At 43.7% G+C, this 18,068-nt stretch overlaps 1 protein-coding gene across 6 annotated transcripts in view; it reads left to right on the plus strand.

Moving 5' to 3' along the window:
* Positions 1 to 18,068, plus strand: part of LOC118397469 (roundabout homolog 2-like) — an 86,657-nt gene that overhangs the window by 63,076 nt on the left and 5,513 nt on the right. For all 6 annotated transcript variants that reach the window (XM_052467657.1, XM_052467655.1, XM_052467654.1 and 3 more), the window contains 11 exons: positions 6,159 to 6,286; positions 10,894 to 11,018; positions 12,487 to 12,658; positions 12,875 to 13,080; positions 14,423 to 14,504; positions 14,777 to 14,951; positions 16,030 to 16,196; positions 16,392 to 16,513; positions 16,647 to 16,863; positions 17,128 to 17,243; positions 17,844 to 18,027. In XM_052467657.1, coding sequence (XP_052323617.1) covers positions 6,159 to 6,286; positions 10,894 to 11,018; positions 12,487 to 12,658; positions 12,875 to 13,080; positions 14,423 to 14,504; positions 14,777 to 14,951; positions 16,030 to 16,196; positions 16,392 to 16,513; positions 16,647 to 16,863; positions 17,128 to 17,243; positions 17,844 to 18,027 — 1,694 coding nt within the window. The remainder of the gene's footprint in view (positions 1 to 6,158; positions 6,287 to 10,893; positions 11,019 to 12,486; positions 12,659 to 12,874; positions 13,081 to 14,422; positions 14,505 to 14,776; positions 14,952 to 16,029; positions 16,197 to 16,391; positions 16,514 to 16,646; positions 16,864 to 17,127; positions 17,244 to 17,843; positions 18,028 to 18,068) is intronic.

An 18,068-nucleotide genomic window follows, 5' to 3' on the forward strand; every position in this document is an offset into this window, starting at 1 on the left:
TTATTTATACAAGCATTGAAAATAAATCATAATCAGTCAAATAAATCTCACTAGCTAACTAGCAGATGTACATCAATCATCAATTTGAATGATCAGTTGATAGCCCACCCTCCTTTTTGATGTCAGTCATGTGTTTAGGAGGCACTGTAGCTAGCTTGCTTACAATTTGTGATGAGTGAATGTGTTGCAGAAATAAATAGGGAGATGCTTTTTTAAGTGTGTGGGGGGTGTGATACATTGATTGATTGATGGAGTGCTGGAAGTACAGACAGACTGACAGAATTAGGGAAGCCCATTCACCAGGGATGCATATGCGATTAAAGTATGTGACCTAGAAAGCACAGCTACAGTAATTACTCATTAATTCATGCCTTCCCTTCCCTCAGCCAATACAAATTCATGAATGGGAGGCCAGTGAGGATTCATTAGGTTTGACATGTACAGTACCAGTCAAAAGTTTGGACACCTACTCATTCAATGATTTCTTTATTTTTACTATTTTCTACATTGTAGAATAATCATGAAGACATTAAAACGATGAAATAACACATATGGAATCATGTAGTAACCCAAAAATATATTTTAGATTCTTCAAAGTAGCCACCAAGTAGCCATGACAGCTTTGCTCACTCTTGGCATTCTCTCAACCAGCTTCACCTGGAATAATTTTCCAACAGTCTTGAAGGAGTTTCCACATATGCTGGGCACTTGTTGGATGCTTTTCCTTCACTCTGCGGTCCAACTCATCCCAAACCATCTCATTTGGCTTGTGATTGGGTGATTTGTGGAGGCCAGGTCATCTGATGCAGCACTCCATCACTCTCCTTCTTGGTCAAATAGCAACACAGCAGCTATTAAAACATTCCCAAACCAGAAACCGTGGATTGATGGCAGCATTCGCGCGAAACTGAACGCGCAAACCACTGCTTTTAATCAGGGCAAGGTGACTGGAAACATGACCGAATACAAACAGTGTAGCTATTCCCTCCGCAAGGCAATCAAACAACCTAAGCGTCAGTATAGAGACAAAGTAGAGTTGCAATTCAATGGCTCAGACATAAGAGCTATGTGGCAGGGTCTACAGTCAATCACAGATTACAAAAAGAAAACCAGCCCCGTCGCGGACCAGGATGTCTTGCTCCCAGACAGACTAAATAACTTCTTTGAACGCTTTGAGGACAATACAGTGCCACTGACACGGCCAACTACCAAAACCTGTGGACTCTCCTTCACTGCAGCCGACGTGAGTAAAACATTTAAACGTGTTAACCCTCGCAAGGCTGCAGGCCCAGACGGCATCTCCAGCCGCGTCCTCAGAGCATGCGCAGACCAGCTGGCTGGTGTGTTTACGAACATATTCAATCAATCCTTATCCCAGTCTGCTGTCCCCACATGCTTCAAGAGGGTCACCATTGTTCCTGTTCCCAAGAAAGCTAAGGTAACTGAGCTAAACGACTACCGTCCCGTAGCACTCACTTCCGTCATCATGAAGTGCTTTGAGAGACTAGTCAAGGACCATATCACCTCCACCCTACCTGACACCCTAGACCCACTCCAATTTGCTTAGCGCCCCAATAGGTCCACCGATGACGCAATCACAACCACACTGCACACTGCTCTATCCCATCTGGACAAGAGGAATACCTATGTGAGAATGCTGTTCATCGACTACAGCTCAGCATTTAACACCATAGTACCATCCAAACTCGTCATCAAGCTCGAGACCCTGGGTCTCCACCCCGCCCTGTGCAACTGGGTACTGGACTTCCTGACGGGCCGCCCCCAGGTGGTGAGGGTAGGTAACATCTCCACCCCGCTGATCCTCAACACTGGGGCCCCACAATGGTGCGTTCGGAGCCCCCTCCTGTACTCCCTGTTCACCCACGACTGCGTGGCCATGCATGCCTCCAACTCAATCGTCAAGTTTGCGGACGACACTACAGTGGTAGGCTTGATTACCAACAACAACGAGATGGCCTACAGGGAGGAGGTGAGGGCCCTCGGAGTGTGGTGTCAGGAAAATAACCTCACACTCAACGTCAACAAAACAAAGGAGATGATCGTGGACTTCAGGAAACAGCAGAGGGAGCACCCCCTATCCACATCGACGGGACAGTAGTGGAGAGGGTAGTAAGTTCCTTGGTGTACACATCACGGACAAACTGAATTGGTCCACCCACACAGACAGTGTGGTGAAGAAGGCGCAGCAGCGCCTCTTCAACCTCAGGAGGCTGAATAAATTCAGCTTGTCACCAAAAGCACACAAATTTCTACAGATGCACAATCAAGAGCATCCTGTCGGGCTGTATCACCGCCTGGTACGGCAACTGCTCCGCCCACAACCGTAAAGCTGTCCAGAGGGTAGTGAGGTCTGCACAACGCATCACTGGGGGAAAACCAACTGCCCTCCAGGACACGTACACCACCCGATGTAACAGGAAGGCCATAAAGATCATCAAGGACAACAACCACCCGAGCCACTGCCTGTTCACCCCTCATCCAGAAGGCGAGGTCAGTACAGATGCATCAAAGCAGGGACCGAGAGACTGAAAAACAGCTTCTATCTCAAGGCCATCAGACTGTTAAACAGCCACCACTAACATTGAGTGGCTGATGCCAACATACTGACAAACTCCAGCTCACTTTAATAATGGAAATTGATGTAAAAATGTATCACTAGCCACCTTAAACAATGCCACTTAATATAATGTTTACATATCCTACATTACTCATCTCATATGTATATACTGTACTCTATATCATCTACTGCATGTTGCCATCTGTATGTAATACATGTATCACTAGCCACTTTAAACTATGCCACTTTTATGTTTACATACCCTACATTACTCTTCTCATATTTACAGTGGGGCAAAAAAGTATTTAGTCAGCCACCAATTGTGCAAGTTCTCCCACTTAAAAAGATGAGGCCTGTAACTTTCATCATAGGTACACTTCAACTATGACAGACAAAATGAGAAAAAAAATCCAGAAAATCACATTGTAGGATTTTTAATGAATTTATTTGCAAATTATGGTGGAAAATAAGTATTTGGTCACCTACAAAAAAGCAAGATTTCTGGCTCTCACAGACCTGTAACTTCTTCTTTAAGAGGCTCCTCTGTCCTCCACTCGTTACCTGTATTAATGGCACCTGTTTGAACTTGTTATCAGTATGAAAGACACCTGTCGACAACCTCAAACAGTCACACTCCAAACTCCACTATGGCCAAGACCAAAGAGCTGTCAAAGGACACCAGAAACAAAATTGTAGACCTGCACCAGGCTGGGAAGACTGAATCTGCAATATGTAAGCAGCTTGGTTTGAAGAAATCACCTGTGGGAGCAATTATTAGGAAATGGAAGACATACAAGACCACTGATAATCTCACTCGATCTGGGGCTCCACGCAAGATCTCGCCCCGTGGGGTCAAAATGATCACAAGAACGGTGAGCAAAAATCCCCGAACCACACGGGGGGACCTAGTGAATGACCTGCAGAGAGCTGGGACCAAAGGAACAAAGCCTACCATCAGTAACACACTATGCCGCCAGGGACTCAAATCCTGCAGTGCCAGAAGTGTCCCCCTGCTTAAGCCAGTACATGTTCAGGCCCGTCTGAAGTTTGCTAGAGAGCATTTGGATGATCCAGAAGAAGATTGGGAGAATGTCATATGGTCAGATGAAACCAAAATATAACTTTTTGGTAAAAACTCAACTCGTCGTGTTTGGAGGACAAAGAATGCTGAGTTGCATCCAAATAACACCATACCTACTGTGAAGCATGAGGGTGGAAACATCATGCTTTGGGGATGTTTTTCTGCAAAGGGACCAGGACGACTGATCCGTGTAAAGGAAAGAATGAATGGGATCTCAACCCCATAGAAAATCTTTGGAGGGAGTTGAAAGTCTGTGTTGCCCAACAACAGCCCCAAAACATCACTGCTCTAGAGGAGATCTGCATGGAGGAATGGGCCAAAATACCAGCAACAGTGTGTGAAAACCTTGTGAAGACTTACAGAAAACATTTGACCTCTGTCATTGCCAACAAAGGGTATATAACAAAGTATTGAGAAACTTTTGTTACTGACCAAATACTTATTTTCCACCATAATTTGCAAATAATTTCATTATAAATCCTACAATGTGATTTTCTGGATTTTATTTCCTCATTTTGTCTGTCATAGTTGAAGTATACCTATGATGAAAATGACAGGCCTCATCTTTTTAAGTGGGAGAACTTGCACAATTGGTGGCTGACTAAATACTTTTTTGCCCCACTGTATATACTGTACTCGATACCATCTACTGCATCTTGCCTATGCCGTTCTGTACTATCACTCATTCATATCTTTATGTACATATTCTTTATCCCTTTACACTTGTGTGTGTAAGGTAGTAGTTGTGGAATTGTTAGGTTAGATTACTCGTTGGTTATTACTGCATTGTCGGAACTAGAAGCACAAGCATTTCGCTACACTCACATTAACATCTGTTAACCATGTGTATGTGACAAATAAAATTGGATTTGATTTGAAATAGCCTTTACACAGCCTGGAGGTGTGATGGGTCATTGTCCTTTTGAAATAGAAATGATAGTACCACTAAGCGCAAACCAGATTGATTGGCATATCGCTGCAGAATGTTGTAGCCATGTTGGTTAAGTGTGCCTTGAATTCTAAATAATTCACTGTGTCACCAGCAAAACACCACCACACCACCTCCTCCATGCTTCACAGTGGGAACCACACATGCGGAGATCATCCATTCACCTACTCTGCGTCTCACAAAGCCACGGCGGTTGGAACCAAAAATCTCACATTTCTACTCGACAGACCAAAGGACAGATTTCCACTAGTCTTATGTCCATTTGCTTGTTTCTTGGCCCAAGCAAGTCTCTTCTTATTTGTGGTTTCTTTACAGCAATTTGACCATGAAGGCCTGGTTCACACATTCTCCTCTGAACAGTTGATGTTGAGATGTCTGTTACTTGAACTCTGTGAAGCATTTATTTGGGCTGCGATTTCTGAGGCGATTTCCTGTCATCAAGGCAAAGGCTTGCTGCTTTGAAGAATCAAATATAAAATATATTTGTATGTTTAACACTTTTTTTGGTTACTATAGGATTTCATGTGTTATTTCATAGTTTTGATGTATTCGCTATTATTCTACAATGTAGAAAATAGTAAAAATAAAGAAAAACCCTTGAATGGGTAGGTGTGTCCAAACTCTTGACTGGTAATGTTCCTCCTATGACTCTGCAACTTGATAGTTGGAAGATCATCCGGGAGCAAAATATTTAAATATTATTATGATTTTACTGTAACTACGGGTAGTGGGGAGGTGACTCACTCTGCCCATTCTAATTGGCTGTTTGACTTGTGCATATTTCTCTGCAGATTTATTAAGTTATAAGGTTTTCATCTTATCTTTTTTTTGATCGGCATTTTCAGATTACTTCATACAGTTACATTTTGATGGGTCAGAGGGTCAGGTACATTCAAGGTCACTTTTACATAGTTCAAAGGCAGTGGTTGTCACACCTGGGCCATGTCCAAAATCTGTCTTGCCTACTACTTACTAAAACTACATACTGTGAACTAATCATAGTACATACTATATAGAACGTACTGTTTAGTAAAGACCAATGCGGTAAGCTATTATTATTATTATTATTATTATCATTATTATCAACATACTGCCTCACCTATCCTAAAAATGCCTCATCTAATGCACAATTACGTTGATTCCCGCCATTTGTTCATTTGGGTACAGCGCATCCCATAATCTCATTATCAGATATTGTCAAACACTAGGGAGTCTGAATGACGATGATGATTCTCTTCTTCAAAAGTATGCAGTGAATTCTACTAGATGAAAACCCAAAATTAGTATAACATCCTGGCATTTAAAGCTTACTCGAAATCTCAAAATTTCAAATACTATCAAACTTTCTATTTTCGCATACCTAAAATGCAAGTATGGATTTTGACACAGCACTGGTCTTTCTGTCTGGTTTACTTTACGAAAAGACTTTGAAACAGAGTCAATCTCTCCCAGGTTTAGTTTATGAAAATATTTCAGAACTCTGACTTTCCTTCTCTCAATGGTTTACTTTGATGCAAATACTTTTGACTCTCTGTGGGTCTCTGTCCTAGGTTTGAGATCCGCAGTGACAACACCCTGCGTCTGACCGGGGTGAGAGAGGAGGACGAGGGAACTTATACCTGTATGTCTGAGAACAGCGTGGGCAAGACGGAGGCTTCAGCCATGCTACAGGTCCATGGTAAGAAACAAATATTCACTCACTCACACTGATATACATTCTCGAAGCCACACTCATGCATGCAGTACAGTAGTCACACACTTACAGTGGCTTGTGAAAGTATTCACCCCCCCTTGGCATTTTTCCTATTTTGTTGCCTTCAACCTGGAATTAATTGTTTTTGTATCATTTGATTGGCAGAAGATGTCTACCACTTTGAAGATGTTAAATATTTTTATTGTGAAATAAGACAACAAAAAAACTTGAGTGTGCATAACTATTCACCCCCCTCTCCCCCCCAAAGTCACCTTTGGCAGCAATTACCTCTGCAAGTCTCTTGGGATATGTCTCAATAAGCTTGGCACATCTAGCCACTTGGATTTCTTCCCATTCTTCAAGGCAAAACTGCTCCAGCTCCTTTGAGTTGGATGGGTTCCGCTGGTGTACAGCATTCTTTAAGTCATACCACAGATTATCAGTTGGATTGATATCTGGGCTTTGACTAGGTCATTCCAAAACATGTAAATGTTTCCCCTTAAACCACTCAATTGTTGCTTTAGCAGTATGCTTAAGGTCATTGTCCTGCTGGAAGGTGAACCTCCATCCCACTCTCAAATCTCTGGAAGACTGAAACAGGTTTCCCTCAAGAATTTCCCTGTATTTATCGCCACCCATCATTCCTTCAATTCTGACCAGTTTCCCAGTCCCTGCCGATGGAAAAACATCCCCACAGCATGATGCTGCCACCACCATGCTTCACTGTGGGGATGTTGTTCTCGGGGTGATGAGGTGTCTTCCACATGCCTTTTGGTGAACACCAAACGTGTTTACTGGCCACTCTTCTATATAGCCCAGCTCTGTGGAGTGTACGACTTAAAGTTGTCCTATGGATAGATACTCCTATCTCCGCTGTGGAGCTTTACAGCTCCTTCAGGGTTATCTTTGGTCTCTTTGTTGCCTCTCTGATCAATGCCCTCCTTGCCTGGTCTGAGTTTTGGTGGGTGGCTCTCTCTTGGGTGGTTTGTGGTGCCATATTCTTTCTATTTTTTAATAATGGATTTAATGGTGCTCTGTGGGATGTTCAAAGTTTTGGATATTTTTTTTTATAACCCAACCCTGATCTGTAGTTCTCCACAACTTTGTCCCTGATATGTTTGGAGAGCGCCTTGGTCTTGATGGTGCTGCTTGCTTGGTGGTGCCCCTTGCTTAATGGTGTTCCAGACTCTGGGGCCTTTCAGAACGTGTGTATGTATGTGTGTATGTATATACTGAGATCATGTGACACTTAGATTGCACACAGGTGAACTTTTAACTAATTATGTGACTTCTGAAGGTAATTGGTTGCACCAGATCTTATTTAGGGGCTTCATAGCAAAGAGGGTGAATACATATGCATGCACCACTTCTCCATTTTTAAAATGTAGATTTTTTTTAACAAGTAATTTTATTTCGCTTCACCAATTGTGTATGTCAATTACATGAAATCCAAATAAAAATATTTAAATTATAGGTTGTAATGCAACAAAATAGGAAAAAAGCCAAGGGGGATGAATACTTTTGCAAGGCACTGTATGTCCACTTCATTTGACAGTGGTTATGCGGAGTTGTCAGAACTCTTCCCATCCATCTGGATGTGTTGGAATATCAATGCATCTGTGCTGTGCTCTCTTCTCTTCAACGCCACTGAAAGAAGCTTATGCTAAACCGTATGGATTACTCCCTCTGACAGCTGTTTGGGAGATGGTGGGCCAGAGAGCAAGACCACTATTAATAAGACGTGTGGTGTTTGGTGTGTGTGTTGGCTGATGGGGAGTCAGGGTTGACTTCATCCTCCATTTGCTTTTGTCAGTCTTGATGAAATCTCATCCAGTTTCATTTTACACCCCCCCCCGCATGATGTTTCTCATTGTACCTCCATCCATGTCAGCCCATTCTGCAAGTCACCATTCTGACTTTGTAGATTGTTACGAATCCCTTTTGGCCCGACAGTCTAGGGGGGGATGGTAATGACACCCGTAACATAACTCATGCAATTTATAATAGTGACAAAGTAAAAGTGTGAACGAAATAACCAGGACAACTGAAATCTACCGTCAAACTCAGGGTTAATTGTAAAACACACAGTAATGGGGGAAGCAGGAAAAGGGGCTGAGCTGGACCCAAGGAAATAAACAATAAGTATTCAAAAACACCCCTAAGCTAGACTAGCCTACTTTAACAACAGCTAACTAACTAACCAAAAATACAGTGGGTGGTCCACCTAGTTCTAACTAGTGTATTTAACAAAGTTTACCTACGGGTAGTGTATGCCCATGGGTGACTTGTCTTGGTTCCCCCTTTTCCCACCAGCAAACAAATAAACACCATAACCAAAAACAATACTCACAGGTGAAGACAAAGTGATATGGAGGTGCTCAATACACAAAGAGAGTGAAACAGAGAGATCCACAGACATGGCATTTACAGAGAGATTGAGCTCTAGAGCAAACAACTGATGGGGTTTTTAAACCAAGGGAAAGGAACTGTGATTGGATAGGAAACAGGAGGAGGTGTGTCTTCTGATTGATGATTGGATTGGTGACTGATTGGGGAGTGATGATTTTCACCTGTGAGGGGAGAAGGAGAGACAACAACACAGGATACACACACACACACACACACACACACACACACACACACACACACACACACACACACACACACACAGGATACCTGTATCCGTAACAGATGTTTTTTCAAATATATTTTTACATCTTGGGTGGCGGGGTTGTGATATTTTAATGCATGCAGTATCATCAGCACCTAATGGTATAAAAGAGCCTGTAACATGACTTAGTACTGGCCCGTTGCAGCACTCAGGCAGTGCAGTAAGTAAGCCTGTACTCTGACACAGTGACTTAATTTGTACCAGATTAAGGATTGCTATCAAATCAAATATATTTATATAGCCCTTTGTACATCAGCTGATATCTCAAAGTGCTGTACAAAAACCCAGCCTAAAACCCCAAACAGCAAGCAATGCAGGTGTCCAATTTGTAAGTCGCTCTGGATAAGAGCGTCTGCTAAATGACTTAAATGTAAATGTAAATGTGTAGAAGCACGGTGGTTAGGAAAAACTCTCTAGAAAGGCCAAAACCTAGGAAGAAACCGAGAGGAACCAGGCTGCTGTTTTTACTCTTATTAAAGAAGTGTGTTGATATATGAGGACATAAAGTTCACACATTCATTGACATACTGTTCTGTGTGTTACCATAGAAACCCATGATTTCTAAATGGGTAATTATTCCACTTCTTTTGATGTTTTTTTATATTGTAAAAACAAATCTAAATATCAAAAGGTAGAGGCAGTTGAACATAAAGTGAACATAAACCTCATGACTGTTTAGTAACAGATTCTCTGCACGGTTCCCTGTTACATCCCCCCTGCTGGCTGGTGTTAGTGTAGTGAAGTCAGTCGCTCTCTGGCTGTATGTGTGTGTGTGCGCTCCATCTCTAACGTGGGAAGATCTGCTGTGTTCTCCCTCAGTGAGAAAATCAAGACACGACACAGATGACTCTGATCCCTTGAGGATTTAGTGTGTGTGTGCGTGCGTGCGTGCGTGCGTGCGTGCGTGCGTGCGTGCGTGCGTGCGTGAAGACAGGGGAAATGCCTGCAGAGAAGATTATCAAATCAAATTTTATTTGTCACATACACATGGTTAGCAGATGTTAATGCGAGTGTAGCGAAATGCTTGTGCTTCTAGTTCCGACAATGCAGTAATAACCAACAAGTAATCTAACTAACAATTCCTAAACTACTGTCTTATACACAGTGTAAGGGGATAAAGAATATGTACATAAAGATATATGAATGAATGATGGTACAGAGCAGCATAGGCAAGATACAGTAGATGGTATCGAGTACAGTATATACATATAAGATGAGTATGTAAACAAAGTGGCATAGTTAAAGTAGTTAAAGTGGCTAGTGATACATGTATTACATAAGGATGCAGTCGATGATATAGAGTACAGTATATACGTATGCATATGAGATGAATAATGTAGGGTAAGTAACATTATATAAGGTAGCATTGTTTAAAGTGGCTAGTGATATATTTACATCATTCCCATTATTAAAGTGGCTGGTGTTGAGTCAGTGTCAGTGTGTTGGCAGATTAAGCAGCAGGAGAGCTCAGTCCATGGAAGGGAAGTCAGTGCTGTCATTATTCAGTCAATGTCTATAGGAAGACGATGTGGTGGGATCAGAAGCAAGCTGTGGCCACAACACACAACCTGACCGCCAGTTCATTTCCACTGATATCACTCCAAAGTAAACTCACAAATACTATCACAATAGTTTGATTGGAATTAGATGATGGCTCGTCTCAGTATAAAAGATATGCATCAATGTTTTTACTGGATAATGTGAGAATGATAGGGCAGATTCATCAGAAAGGGAAACCATGAGGGTTAAATGTGACAGCAGTCAAATCATGGAGTAAAAGGGTAGTGCTAAATGTTTAATCAATACTGTTCTGGCATTACTGAGTAGGTATTGATTTTGCAGGGGAGGCGGGATAAAATGGTGAATTTAAATGCTAAAGCCTAAAACCTGAATCTCCTAAAAGAGTGTTTCTCCTCTCCAGTGCCCCCACAGATCGCCATCAAACCCCGGGACCAGAACTCTGCTCAGGGGCGCAGTGTCACCTTCCGCTGTGGCACCAGAGGAAACCCCACACCTGCCATCTTCTGGAAGAAAGAAGGAAGCCAGGTAAGTGTCACTTCCTGACAAACAGAGAGAGACCAATAGACTACCCCCTAAAAAATGAAAGACTAATACCTTGTAAAGAGGTTAAAATAATTAAAGAAAATTCCAACTGTACAACACTACAACATGTGTAGTTGTAGATAAATGGCACTTTTAAACTGATCAACAAAGTAGTGATGTTTTCATGTCACATTTTAGTCATTTAGCAGACACTCTTATCCAGACCGACTTACAGTAGTGAGTGGATACATTTTTAAAAAAAAACTTTTTCCTGTCCTGTTCCCCCGTGGGAAACGAAGCCACAACCCTGGCATTGCAAGCGCCATGCTCTACCAACTGAGCCGCACGGGACCGGTAGGATTTTGTGGTGTTTTAGCCTTATTTGTGCTCAACAATCTGTTATTTTGATCAGCAGCAGATAAATAGTTTTCTCACCATGTTTGTTAGTTGGTGACTCATTTGATTCCTCTCAGCTTGAAAACAAACCCGGGAATCGTTAGATTTAACAGCGCTTTCTCACTTATTTTCATGATTGCCCGGGCTCTTGAAGAGACGTTGGCCGAGGGGAAATGAGGGAGGGAGCTCATTTGCATTTGGCTGTAAAATGCAAATACTAATACGTGTTGGAAAGAGTGACAGGGCGTGCGTTGGCGAGGAAGTCGCTGTTGCCTGCAGACCGAGGAAGGGTAGAGGAGGGGGTTGACTCAGATGAGCTACATCAGGTGGGAGAAGAGCTGCTTCCCTGGAAAATACCGTAGGCACAGGAACACTACATTTAACACCTTCTGTCATTATAACTTAATAGAAATACATTCTGATAACAGAGGGAGAACAATAAAGATGTAAGTAAGTGTTTCACGGTAAGGTCTACTACACCTGTTGTATTCAGCGCATGTGACAAATGCAATTAGATTTTATTTGACTAGATGGTTGTGGTAGAGGAGTTAACCCTCAGGTCTGCCATGCAGGGGAAGTTGGCCTGAGGCTCTCTGAATAAGTTTCATTGTGTTCCAGTCTGTGATAGTTGTGGTGCCTGGTCGGGCCCCTGCTTGTGAAGCGGTTTGCTGTACTTTTGGGATTATCTTGTGGGTTTATAACCCTGGTCCTCCACTCAGTCTATGCCTCTTACAGGAATTAGATGGATGGGGAGATGGATGGAAGGATGTTCCTTCCCCCTATTCATGCCCATCTCCCTTTCTCATCACTCTGGCCGTGAGTAAAGCATCTGTCACCTCACATCAAGCCAACAGACCAAAACAAAAGTCCCAAGTCATCTCCTGCTATTCTGTATAATGCATGCATAAAGTACATCTCTGATTCATCACTAGCTAAGATACATGTGTTACTTTCTCGCTCTCTGTGTGTGTGTGTGTGTGTGTGTGTGTGTGTGTGTGTGTGTGTGTGTGTGTGTGTGTGTGTGTGTGTGTGTGTGTGTGTGTGTGTGTGTGTGTGTGTGTGTGTGTGTGTGTAGATGCTGCTGTTTCCTGGCCAGCACTTCTCCCAGTCCGGCCGCTACTCTGTGTCCATGAGTGGAGAGCTGTCCATCACCGATGTGCACCCAGAGGATTCTGGGTATTATATCTGCCAGGCCATCAGTGTAGCAGGAAGTGTCCTGACCAAAGCCCTGCTGGAGGTGGAAGGGGGTGAGATTCAGGGTGTTACTTTGGGACGAGGAAGGAATATGGTACTGGGAGGGGAGAGCCCAGTACAAATACATTGATAATATAACATGCATGTATGGATTAGCAGGTAGGCTCTGACAGCTCTACATAACCACTGTCAAATAGAGTGGACATTACAGTGTGTGTGACAGGACCCACTGACATAATGTCCTGTCAGTTATTCCCTCTCCCCCATAGGTCCTTCACACCGTGTTCCACCAATAATCCGCCAAGGCCCTGCCAATCAGACTTTGGCTCTGGGGTCCGTTGCCCAGTTTCACTGTCATGCGATTGGTGGACCCTCACTAAAGATCGGATGGGAAAAGGATGGGAAAAAGATTGTGGAGGACGACCCCCGCATGAACCTGATGGAGAACGGGACACTGCAGATCACTAATGTTGAGGTACTTGTATGATGTCATGGAATAAAAATATGTCTGGGATTGGATTTGTCTTTTGATCCTCATGAATAAATGAGTATTGCGCGGCTGGACAGAAATGCCATCCATCATCTATACATTTTTACTTTCCCCAATGCCAGAGGGCAATGTTTTTATGTTCTCCTCCATTACAATTTTTTTTTAAAGTCTAGGTGAAACTGAATTTCAAACAGACTTCTCCGGTGTGATTACATGCCTATGCAGTGTGTAATGTTAATGAATGGACTTGTTTGTAAATGTCTTCTGCTTTGATGAAAGACCAGTCAGTGGCCCTTTTGTGCTGTGGCCTCACTGGAGGTGGCCGTGCGGAGCGGGGAGTGCAGCATCGTTTGTTATAATTGACTGTGGCCCCGCATGATTAACGATCTCAGAGCCTTTAATTACATCTCTGGCACAACTCTCTCTCTCTCGCTCTGTGTCATGCTCAGCATTTGTGCTCAGCAAACTTGGAGCATTAACACAAAGTCCAATGCATCAATGAGGCGGGGGAAATATGCCATGCCACTGCGCTCAATGGAACAGAAGAGATGCATTAGCTTGGCATCAAGAGGGAGGGAGAGGACCAGTTCTAGAGGGAGAAAGAGGGACTAAAAATATTTAGCCTAGCGATGCCCCTCCTAGTCTTCAATATTTCAGCAGTGGTTAAACTCACACGGAGTTCATCTGTCCACATGCTACCAGTCCACCAACCAGAGGTCAAATCTAATATGAATTTATGTTGGTTACAGTAGACTGGCACTCCGCTAGCCCAGTGTTGGTAACACCAGTAGGCCAGTGAAGCATGAGGATATGTATACAGTACTGTGGCAAAGGAGAGCAGGTAGACCAGGGGTGTCAAACACATTCCATGGAGGACCTAGTGTCTGCTGGTTTCATTTTTTCCTTTCAATTAAGCTCTAGACAACAAGGTGTGGGGAGTTCCTTACTAATAATTTAGCTTAATTCATGAATCAAGTACAAGGAAGGAGCGATAACCCGCAGTCACTCAGACCTCTGGAATGAGTTTAACACCTGTGAGATAGACCATGTAGACTACTGTTCACTCAGGACTCCTAGTGCTGCTGTGGCTGAGGGATGTCTGCTTTGTGGCAAAGTGGCATGTTATAAAAGCTTTTACCTTTAAACTTCTAAAAGTGAGTCTCAGGCAGCAAAGCAGTGAACAAAAAAGCTATTAATAAGTAAAAAGAGGAGATCCACTGGGATTGGCTCCACTTGGATTAGCAAACACAGTATCTAAAGCGCCATGGTTCCAATGTTTTGGGTCCCCTCCTCGTGTAAGGGAGCTAAAATGCACATCTGTTGCTAGGATACGGATTCGGGAATGTACACGTGTGTGGTGTCCAGCGCCACGGGGGAGTCGAGCTGGAGTGGGACACTCACCATGAGAGGTAAACACACACACACAATTCTCTCAGCGCCTCACAAAACTAAACACCACTGGTTTCAAATGATACATTACATTATACGGAAACCTACTTTCCTGCTTTAGCTACAGTATTCACCACTACTGTGTGTGAATATCAACAGACTTGAAAAATAAACAGTCAAACTCATACTATATCCCAGTACACTACCACACACCACTATATCCCGGTACCATTATCACACCCCATCACTGTGTCTCATGTTATCTCATGCCGGATCCCTGTTTGTGTCACAGAGGATGGAGCCCCTGGGTCATCAGTTCCCCGGGTGTCAGAGTCCATCCAGCTGCCAGGGCCGCCCCAGAGGCCTGTGGTGACGGAGGTGACCAGGGGCACAGTCACCCTCACCTGGCAGTCCAACCCCCACGAGGGTGGGGCCGCTGTGACCTCCTACATCATCGAGGCCTTCAGGTACTGTATGACATGCAAGGACTGGGTACCAGAGCCATATATTTGCAAACCGCATTGCCCAACCTCTCTTAATACATGGCTCTGCAGGACACCAAATAAATAGAGGATTTCTATTTCAATGCTTTCTAGGTCTGTTGCTATATCAGTTGTGTTCTTGATGTGTATTTTATTCACATACAGAGAATGTCCATTTGGTTTAACTAAGCCATTCATACATGTGCTACAGGGACAGGAAATAACGACATGAAGGGAAACCGAGCCGTGGCAGATTTAATAAAAGCGTTCTGGAGCAGAGAATCATAGAATCAGTTGCATAAAGGGGGAAAAAAGCAGCATTTTCCCCATGGTCCTGGACTGCACTGACCTGGGGCTATGGAAGGGCAGCCCAGCCAGAGAGCTCTCATCACAGACAGAGAGGTCAGAGGCTCAGGACAGGCAGAGCCAGACACAGACAGGCCAACAGGCAGCCTGTTGATTGGCACGGAGACTGACAGCACAGTTTGAGAGGAGATATTCCCATGGGTAGCTGTTAGCTGCTTTCCTAAAACTTCATCTAACAGAGCACAGTCTTTAAATAGAGCTAGCTGCTGGATGGAAACATATCCTATTATTCCTCCGCTAACCCTCCTAGGACTGGCGAACAGGGCTTAATGGAAGGGGAGGGATGCTTGAAGGGGGTTTGAGTACAGTAGAGGGCAGATTGCCATGCAGATCTTCTATGACACCTAGTTAAGGAGCAGGTCAGAGTTCGGAAGAGTTTGTTCGTTTTGGACTTCGGTAAGGGTTTTTTCGTCTGTTTGAACACATTATTTTTCTACGCCCCTTGAAAATTAATGACAGATTTCTTGCATTATCGTAGATTAATTCAGACTATTTTGAGGAAGTGTATACTGGCTATGGCATCTCAAAATTGTGAAATAGTACTATTGTCCCTTTTTTGTTGTTTTTCAAGGTCTTTTAAGGGAGTATGTTAGCCCACTCGTACGGTTCGGCTAGCCGAGTCCTCATATCAGGATAAGGACAAGGCCAGACAATCCTACCAGAATTCAATCTGTAATTGATAAATGTTCTTTTCCAGCCAATCTGTTGGCAGTGTGTGGCAGACGGTAGCTGACCGCGTGAAACAGGAGAAGCACACAGTCATTGGCCTGTACCCAAACACTGTCTACCTGTTCATCGTCCGAGCGGTCAACTCCTACGGTCTGAGTGACCCCAGCCCCATCTCTGAACCCATCAGGACACAGGGTCAGTATGGGCACAGAATAGCATATAATGTGCATAATCACTCAATCACTTGAACTGTTTTGTAGTAAAGTGTTACGTGATGTTAGGCTGTTTTGAGTGCAGTGTGGTATGACATCAGGCTGTTCTCAATGCAATGTGGTATGATGTCAGGCTCTTCTGAGTGCAGTTCTCTCTGTTCTCTCTGTGTTGTTGTAGATGGGAGTCCTACAGAGCAGGGGGTGGACCACAGACATGTGCAGAGAGAACTAGGGGAGGTGTCTGTCTTCCTGCAGAAACCTGTGGTCCTATCACCCACCAGTGCCCAGGTCTCCTGGACTGTGAGTAAAACTGAGTATTCTAATCTGGAGAAACAATATGCTACTTTATACTGTGCTACATACTTTACAATATCTTGGAGTAGATCAATACCCACCTCCTATGTCCTTCCTCCTGTGTTCTGTCATTGGCCAGGTGGCGCGTCAATCTCAGTATGTACAGGGCTACAGGCTGCTGTACCGCTCCACTGGCAGCGTCTGGTTGGTCCAGGACGTGAAGGCTGGGCCTGAGCTTAGCACTGTCCTATCAGACCTGCGCACGGACACAGAGTATGAGGTGAAGGTCCTTCCCTACTTCAACAAGCTGCAGGGACTGGACAGCCCCCTGGTGCTGCTACGCACCCCCGAGGAGGGTAAGACACGCAGCGGGATGCAGGAGAGTCCCTCTCTGAAGTAGTGTACTATGCCTACAGACTTCTTTATTGTCTTGCAAGGGCAGTAAGAATCCATTTTCCTTAGAATTTAGTAAAGTTGGGTTTTTTTGCTTCTAAAATGACTCTATTCAATGCTGTTATATGCTACTCTAGAACACCACAGCACAATTTTATTGACCAAAGTCTCTTTTTGATCCCCTGGGTCTTGTTAACTAACAGTTTTCCATATTCACATCCTTCCAGTGTTGAGTGCTCCCCCGCAGGCTGTGTCAGTGGTTCAGCTCAGCAACAGCTCCAGCATCCGTGTCTCCTGGGAGCCTCCCTCTGACGATCAGAGTGGTATAGTCCTGGAGTACAAGGTGAGATTACAGCATGGAGACTGTTGAAGCTGTACCTGTTTGGAGGAAAGTGCTACTCTAGACTACTGTCTGATGTTAATATAGTGAAATGTGGGCAGTTAATTAGTCACTACAACTGTTCGTGGGAAAGAAACATGTAATATTTGTTTGAATCAGCAATGTGCTGATTTTAAGCAGTCGGTTTTATCAATGTTGCCAAAACATGCTGTGCAGAACAGAAATGCAGTGCTCGTGGTTTTAATTAAACATTGCAAATTGCTCCCTGATTAGTATCTGTTAACAGCAACACTTCTATAGAATACAAAAACACAATTGAACAAATTTAGTCCTCAGATTTAAATAATTTGTCCTCATCTTGTCACTCCTCTTAAGTTTTGATTTGCAGTCCCCAAAAAAATGTTCTCAGACTTTTCTGGAAAGGCTTTTAAAGCCTATTGTATCCCCATGTTGAGCTGGCTTACAACAACAAAATATCTCCACTTATGGTTCAATTGTTCTCTTGGCAACATGATCGACTTGATGCTTCTAGTGTTTTTAAATGTTGTAGGTCATTTCTGTCCCTCCACCACTTAGTATCACGCTTGTTTCTCTGTCTGTCAGGTCTGGTGCCTGGGAAGTGACTCTGAGATGAAGACAGAGAGCCATATCAACAGGACAGTGGATGGAGCAGTATTGTCCATCCTACTGACTGGGCTGCTACCAGACCTCCAGTACAATGTGATGGTGGCTGCAGTCACCATCTTGGGAGTTGGTGAACATAGCCCACCTATAGACCTGGTCCTCAGTGAGTCAGCTTTACCACCTTAGATGCAACATTAATAGCCT

The sequence above is a fragment of the Oncorhynchus keta genome, chromosome 18, assembly GCF_023373465.1.
Source record: "Oncorhynchus keta strain PuntledgeMale-10-30-2019 chromosome 18, Oket_V2, whole genome shotgun sequence".
Lineage (NCBI taxonomy): Eukaryota > Metazoa > Chordata > Actinopteri > Salmoniformes > Salmonidae > Oncorhynchus > Oncorhynchus keta.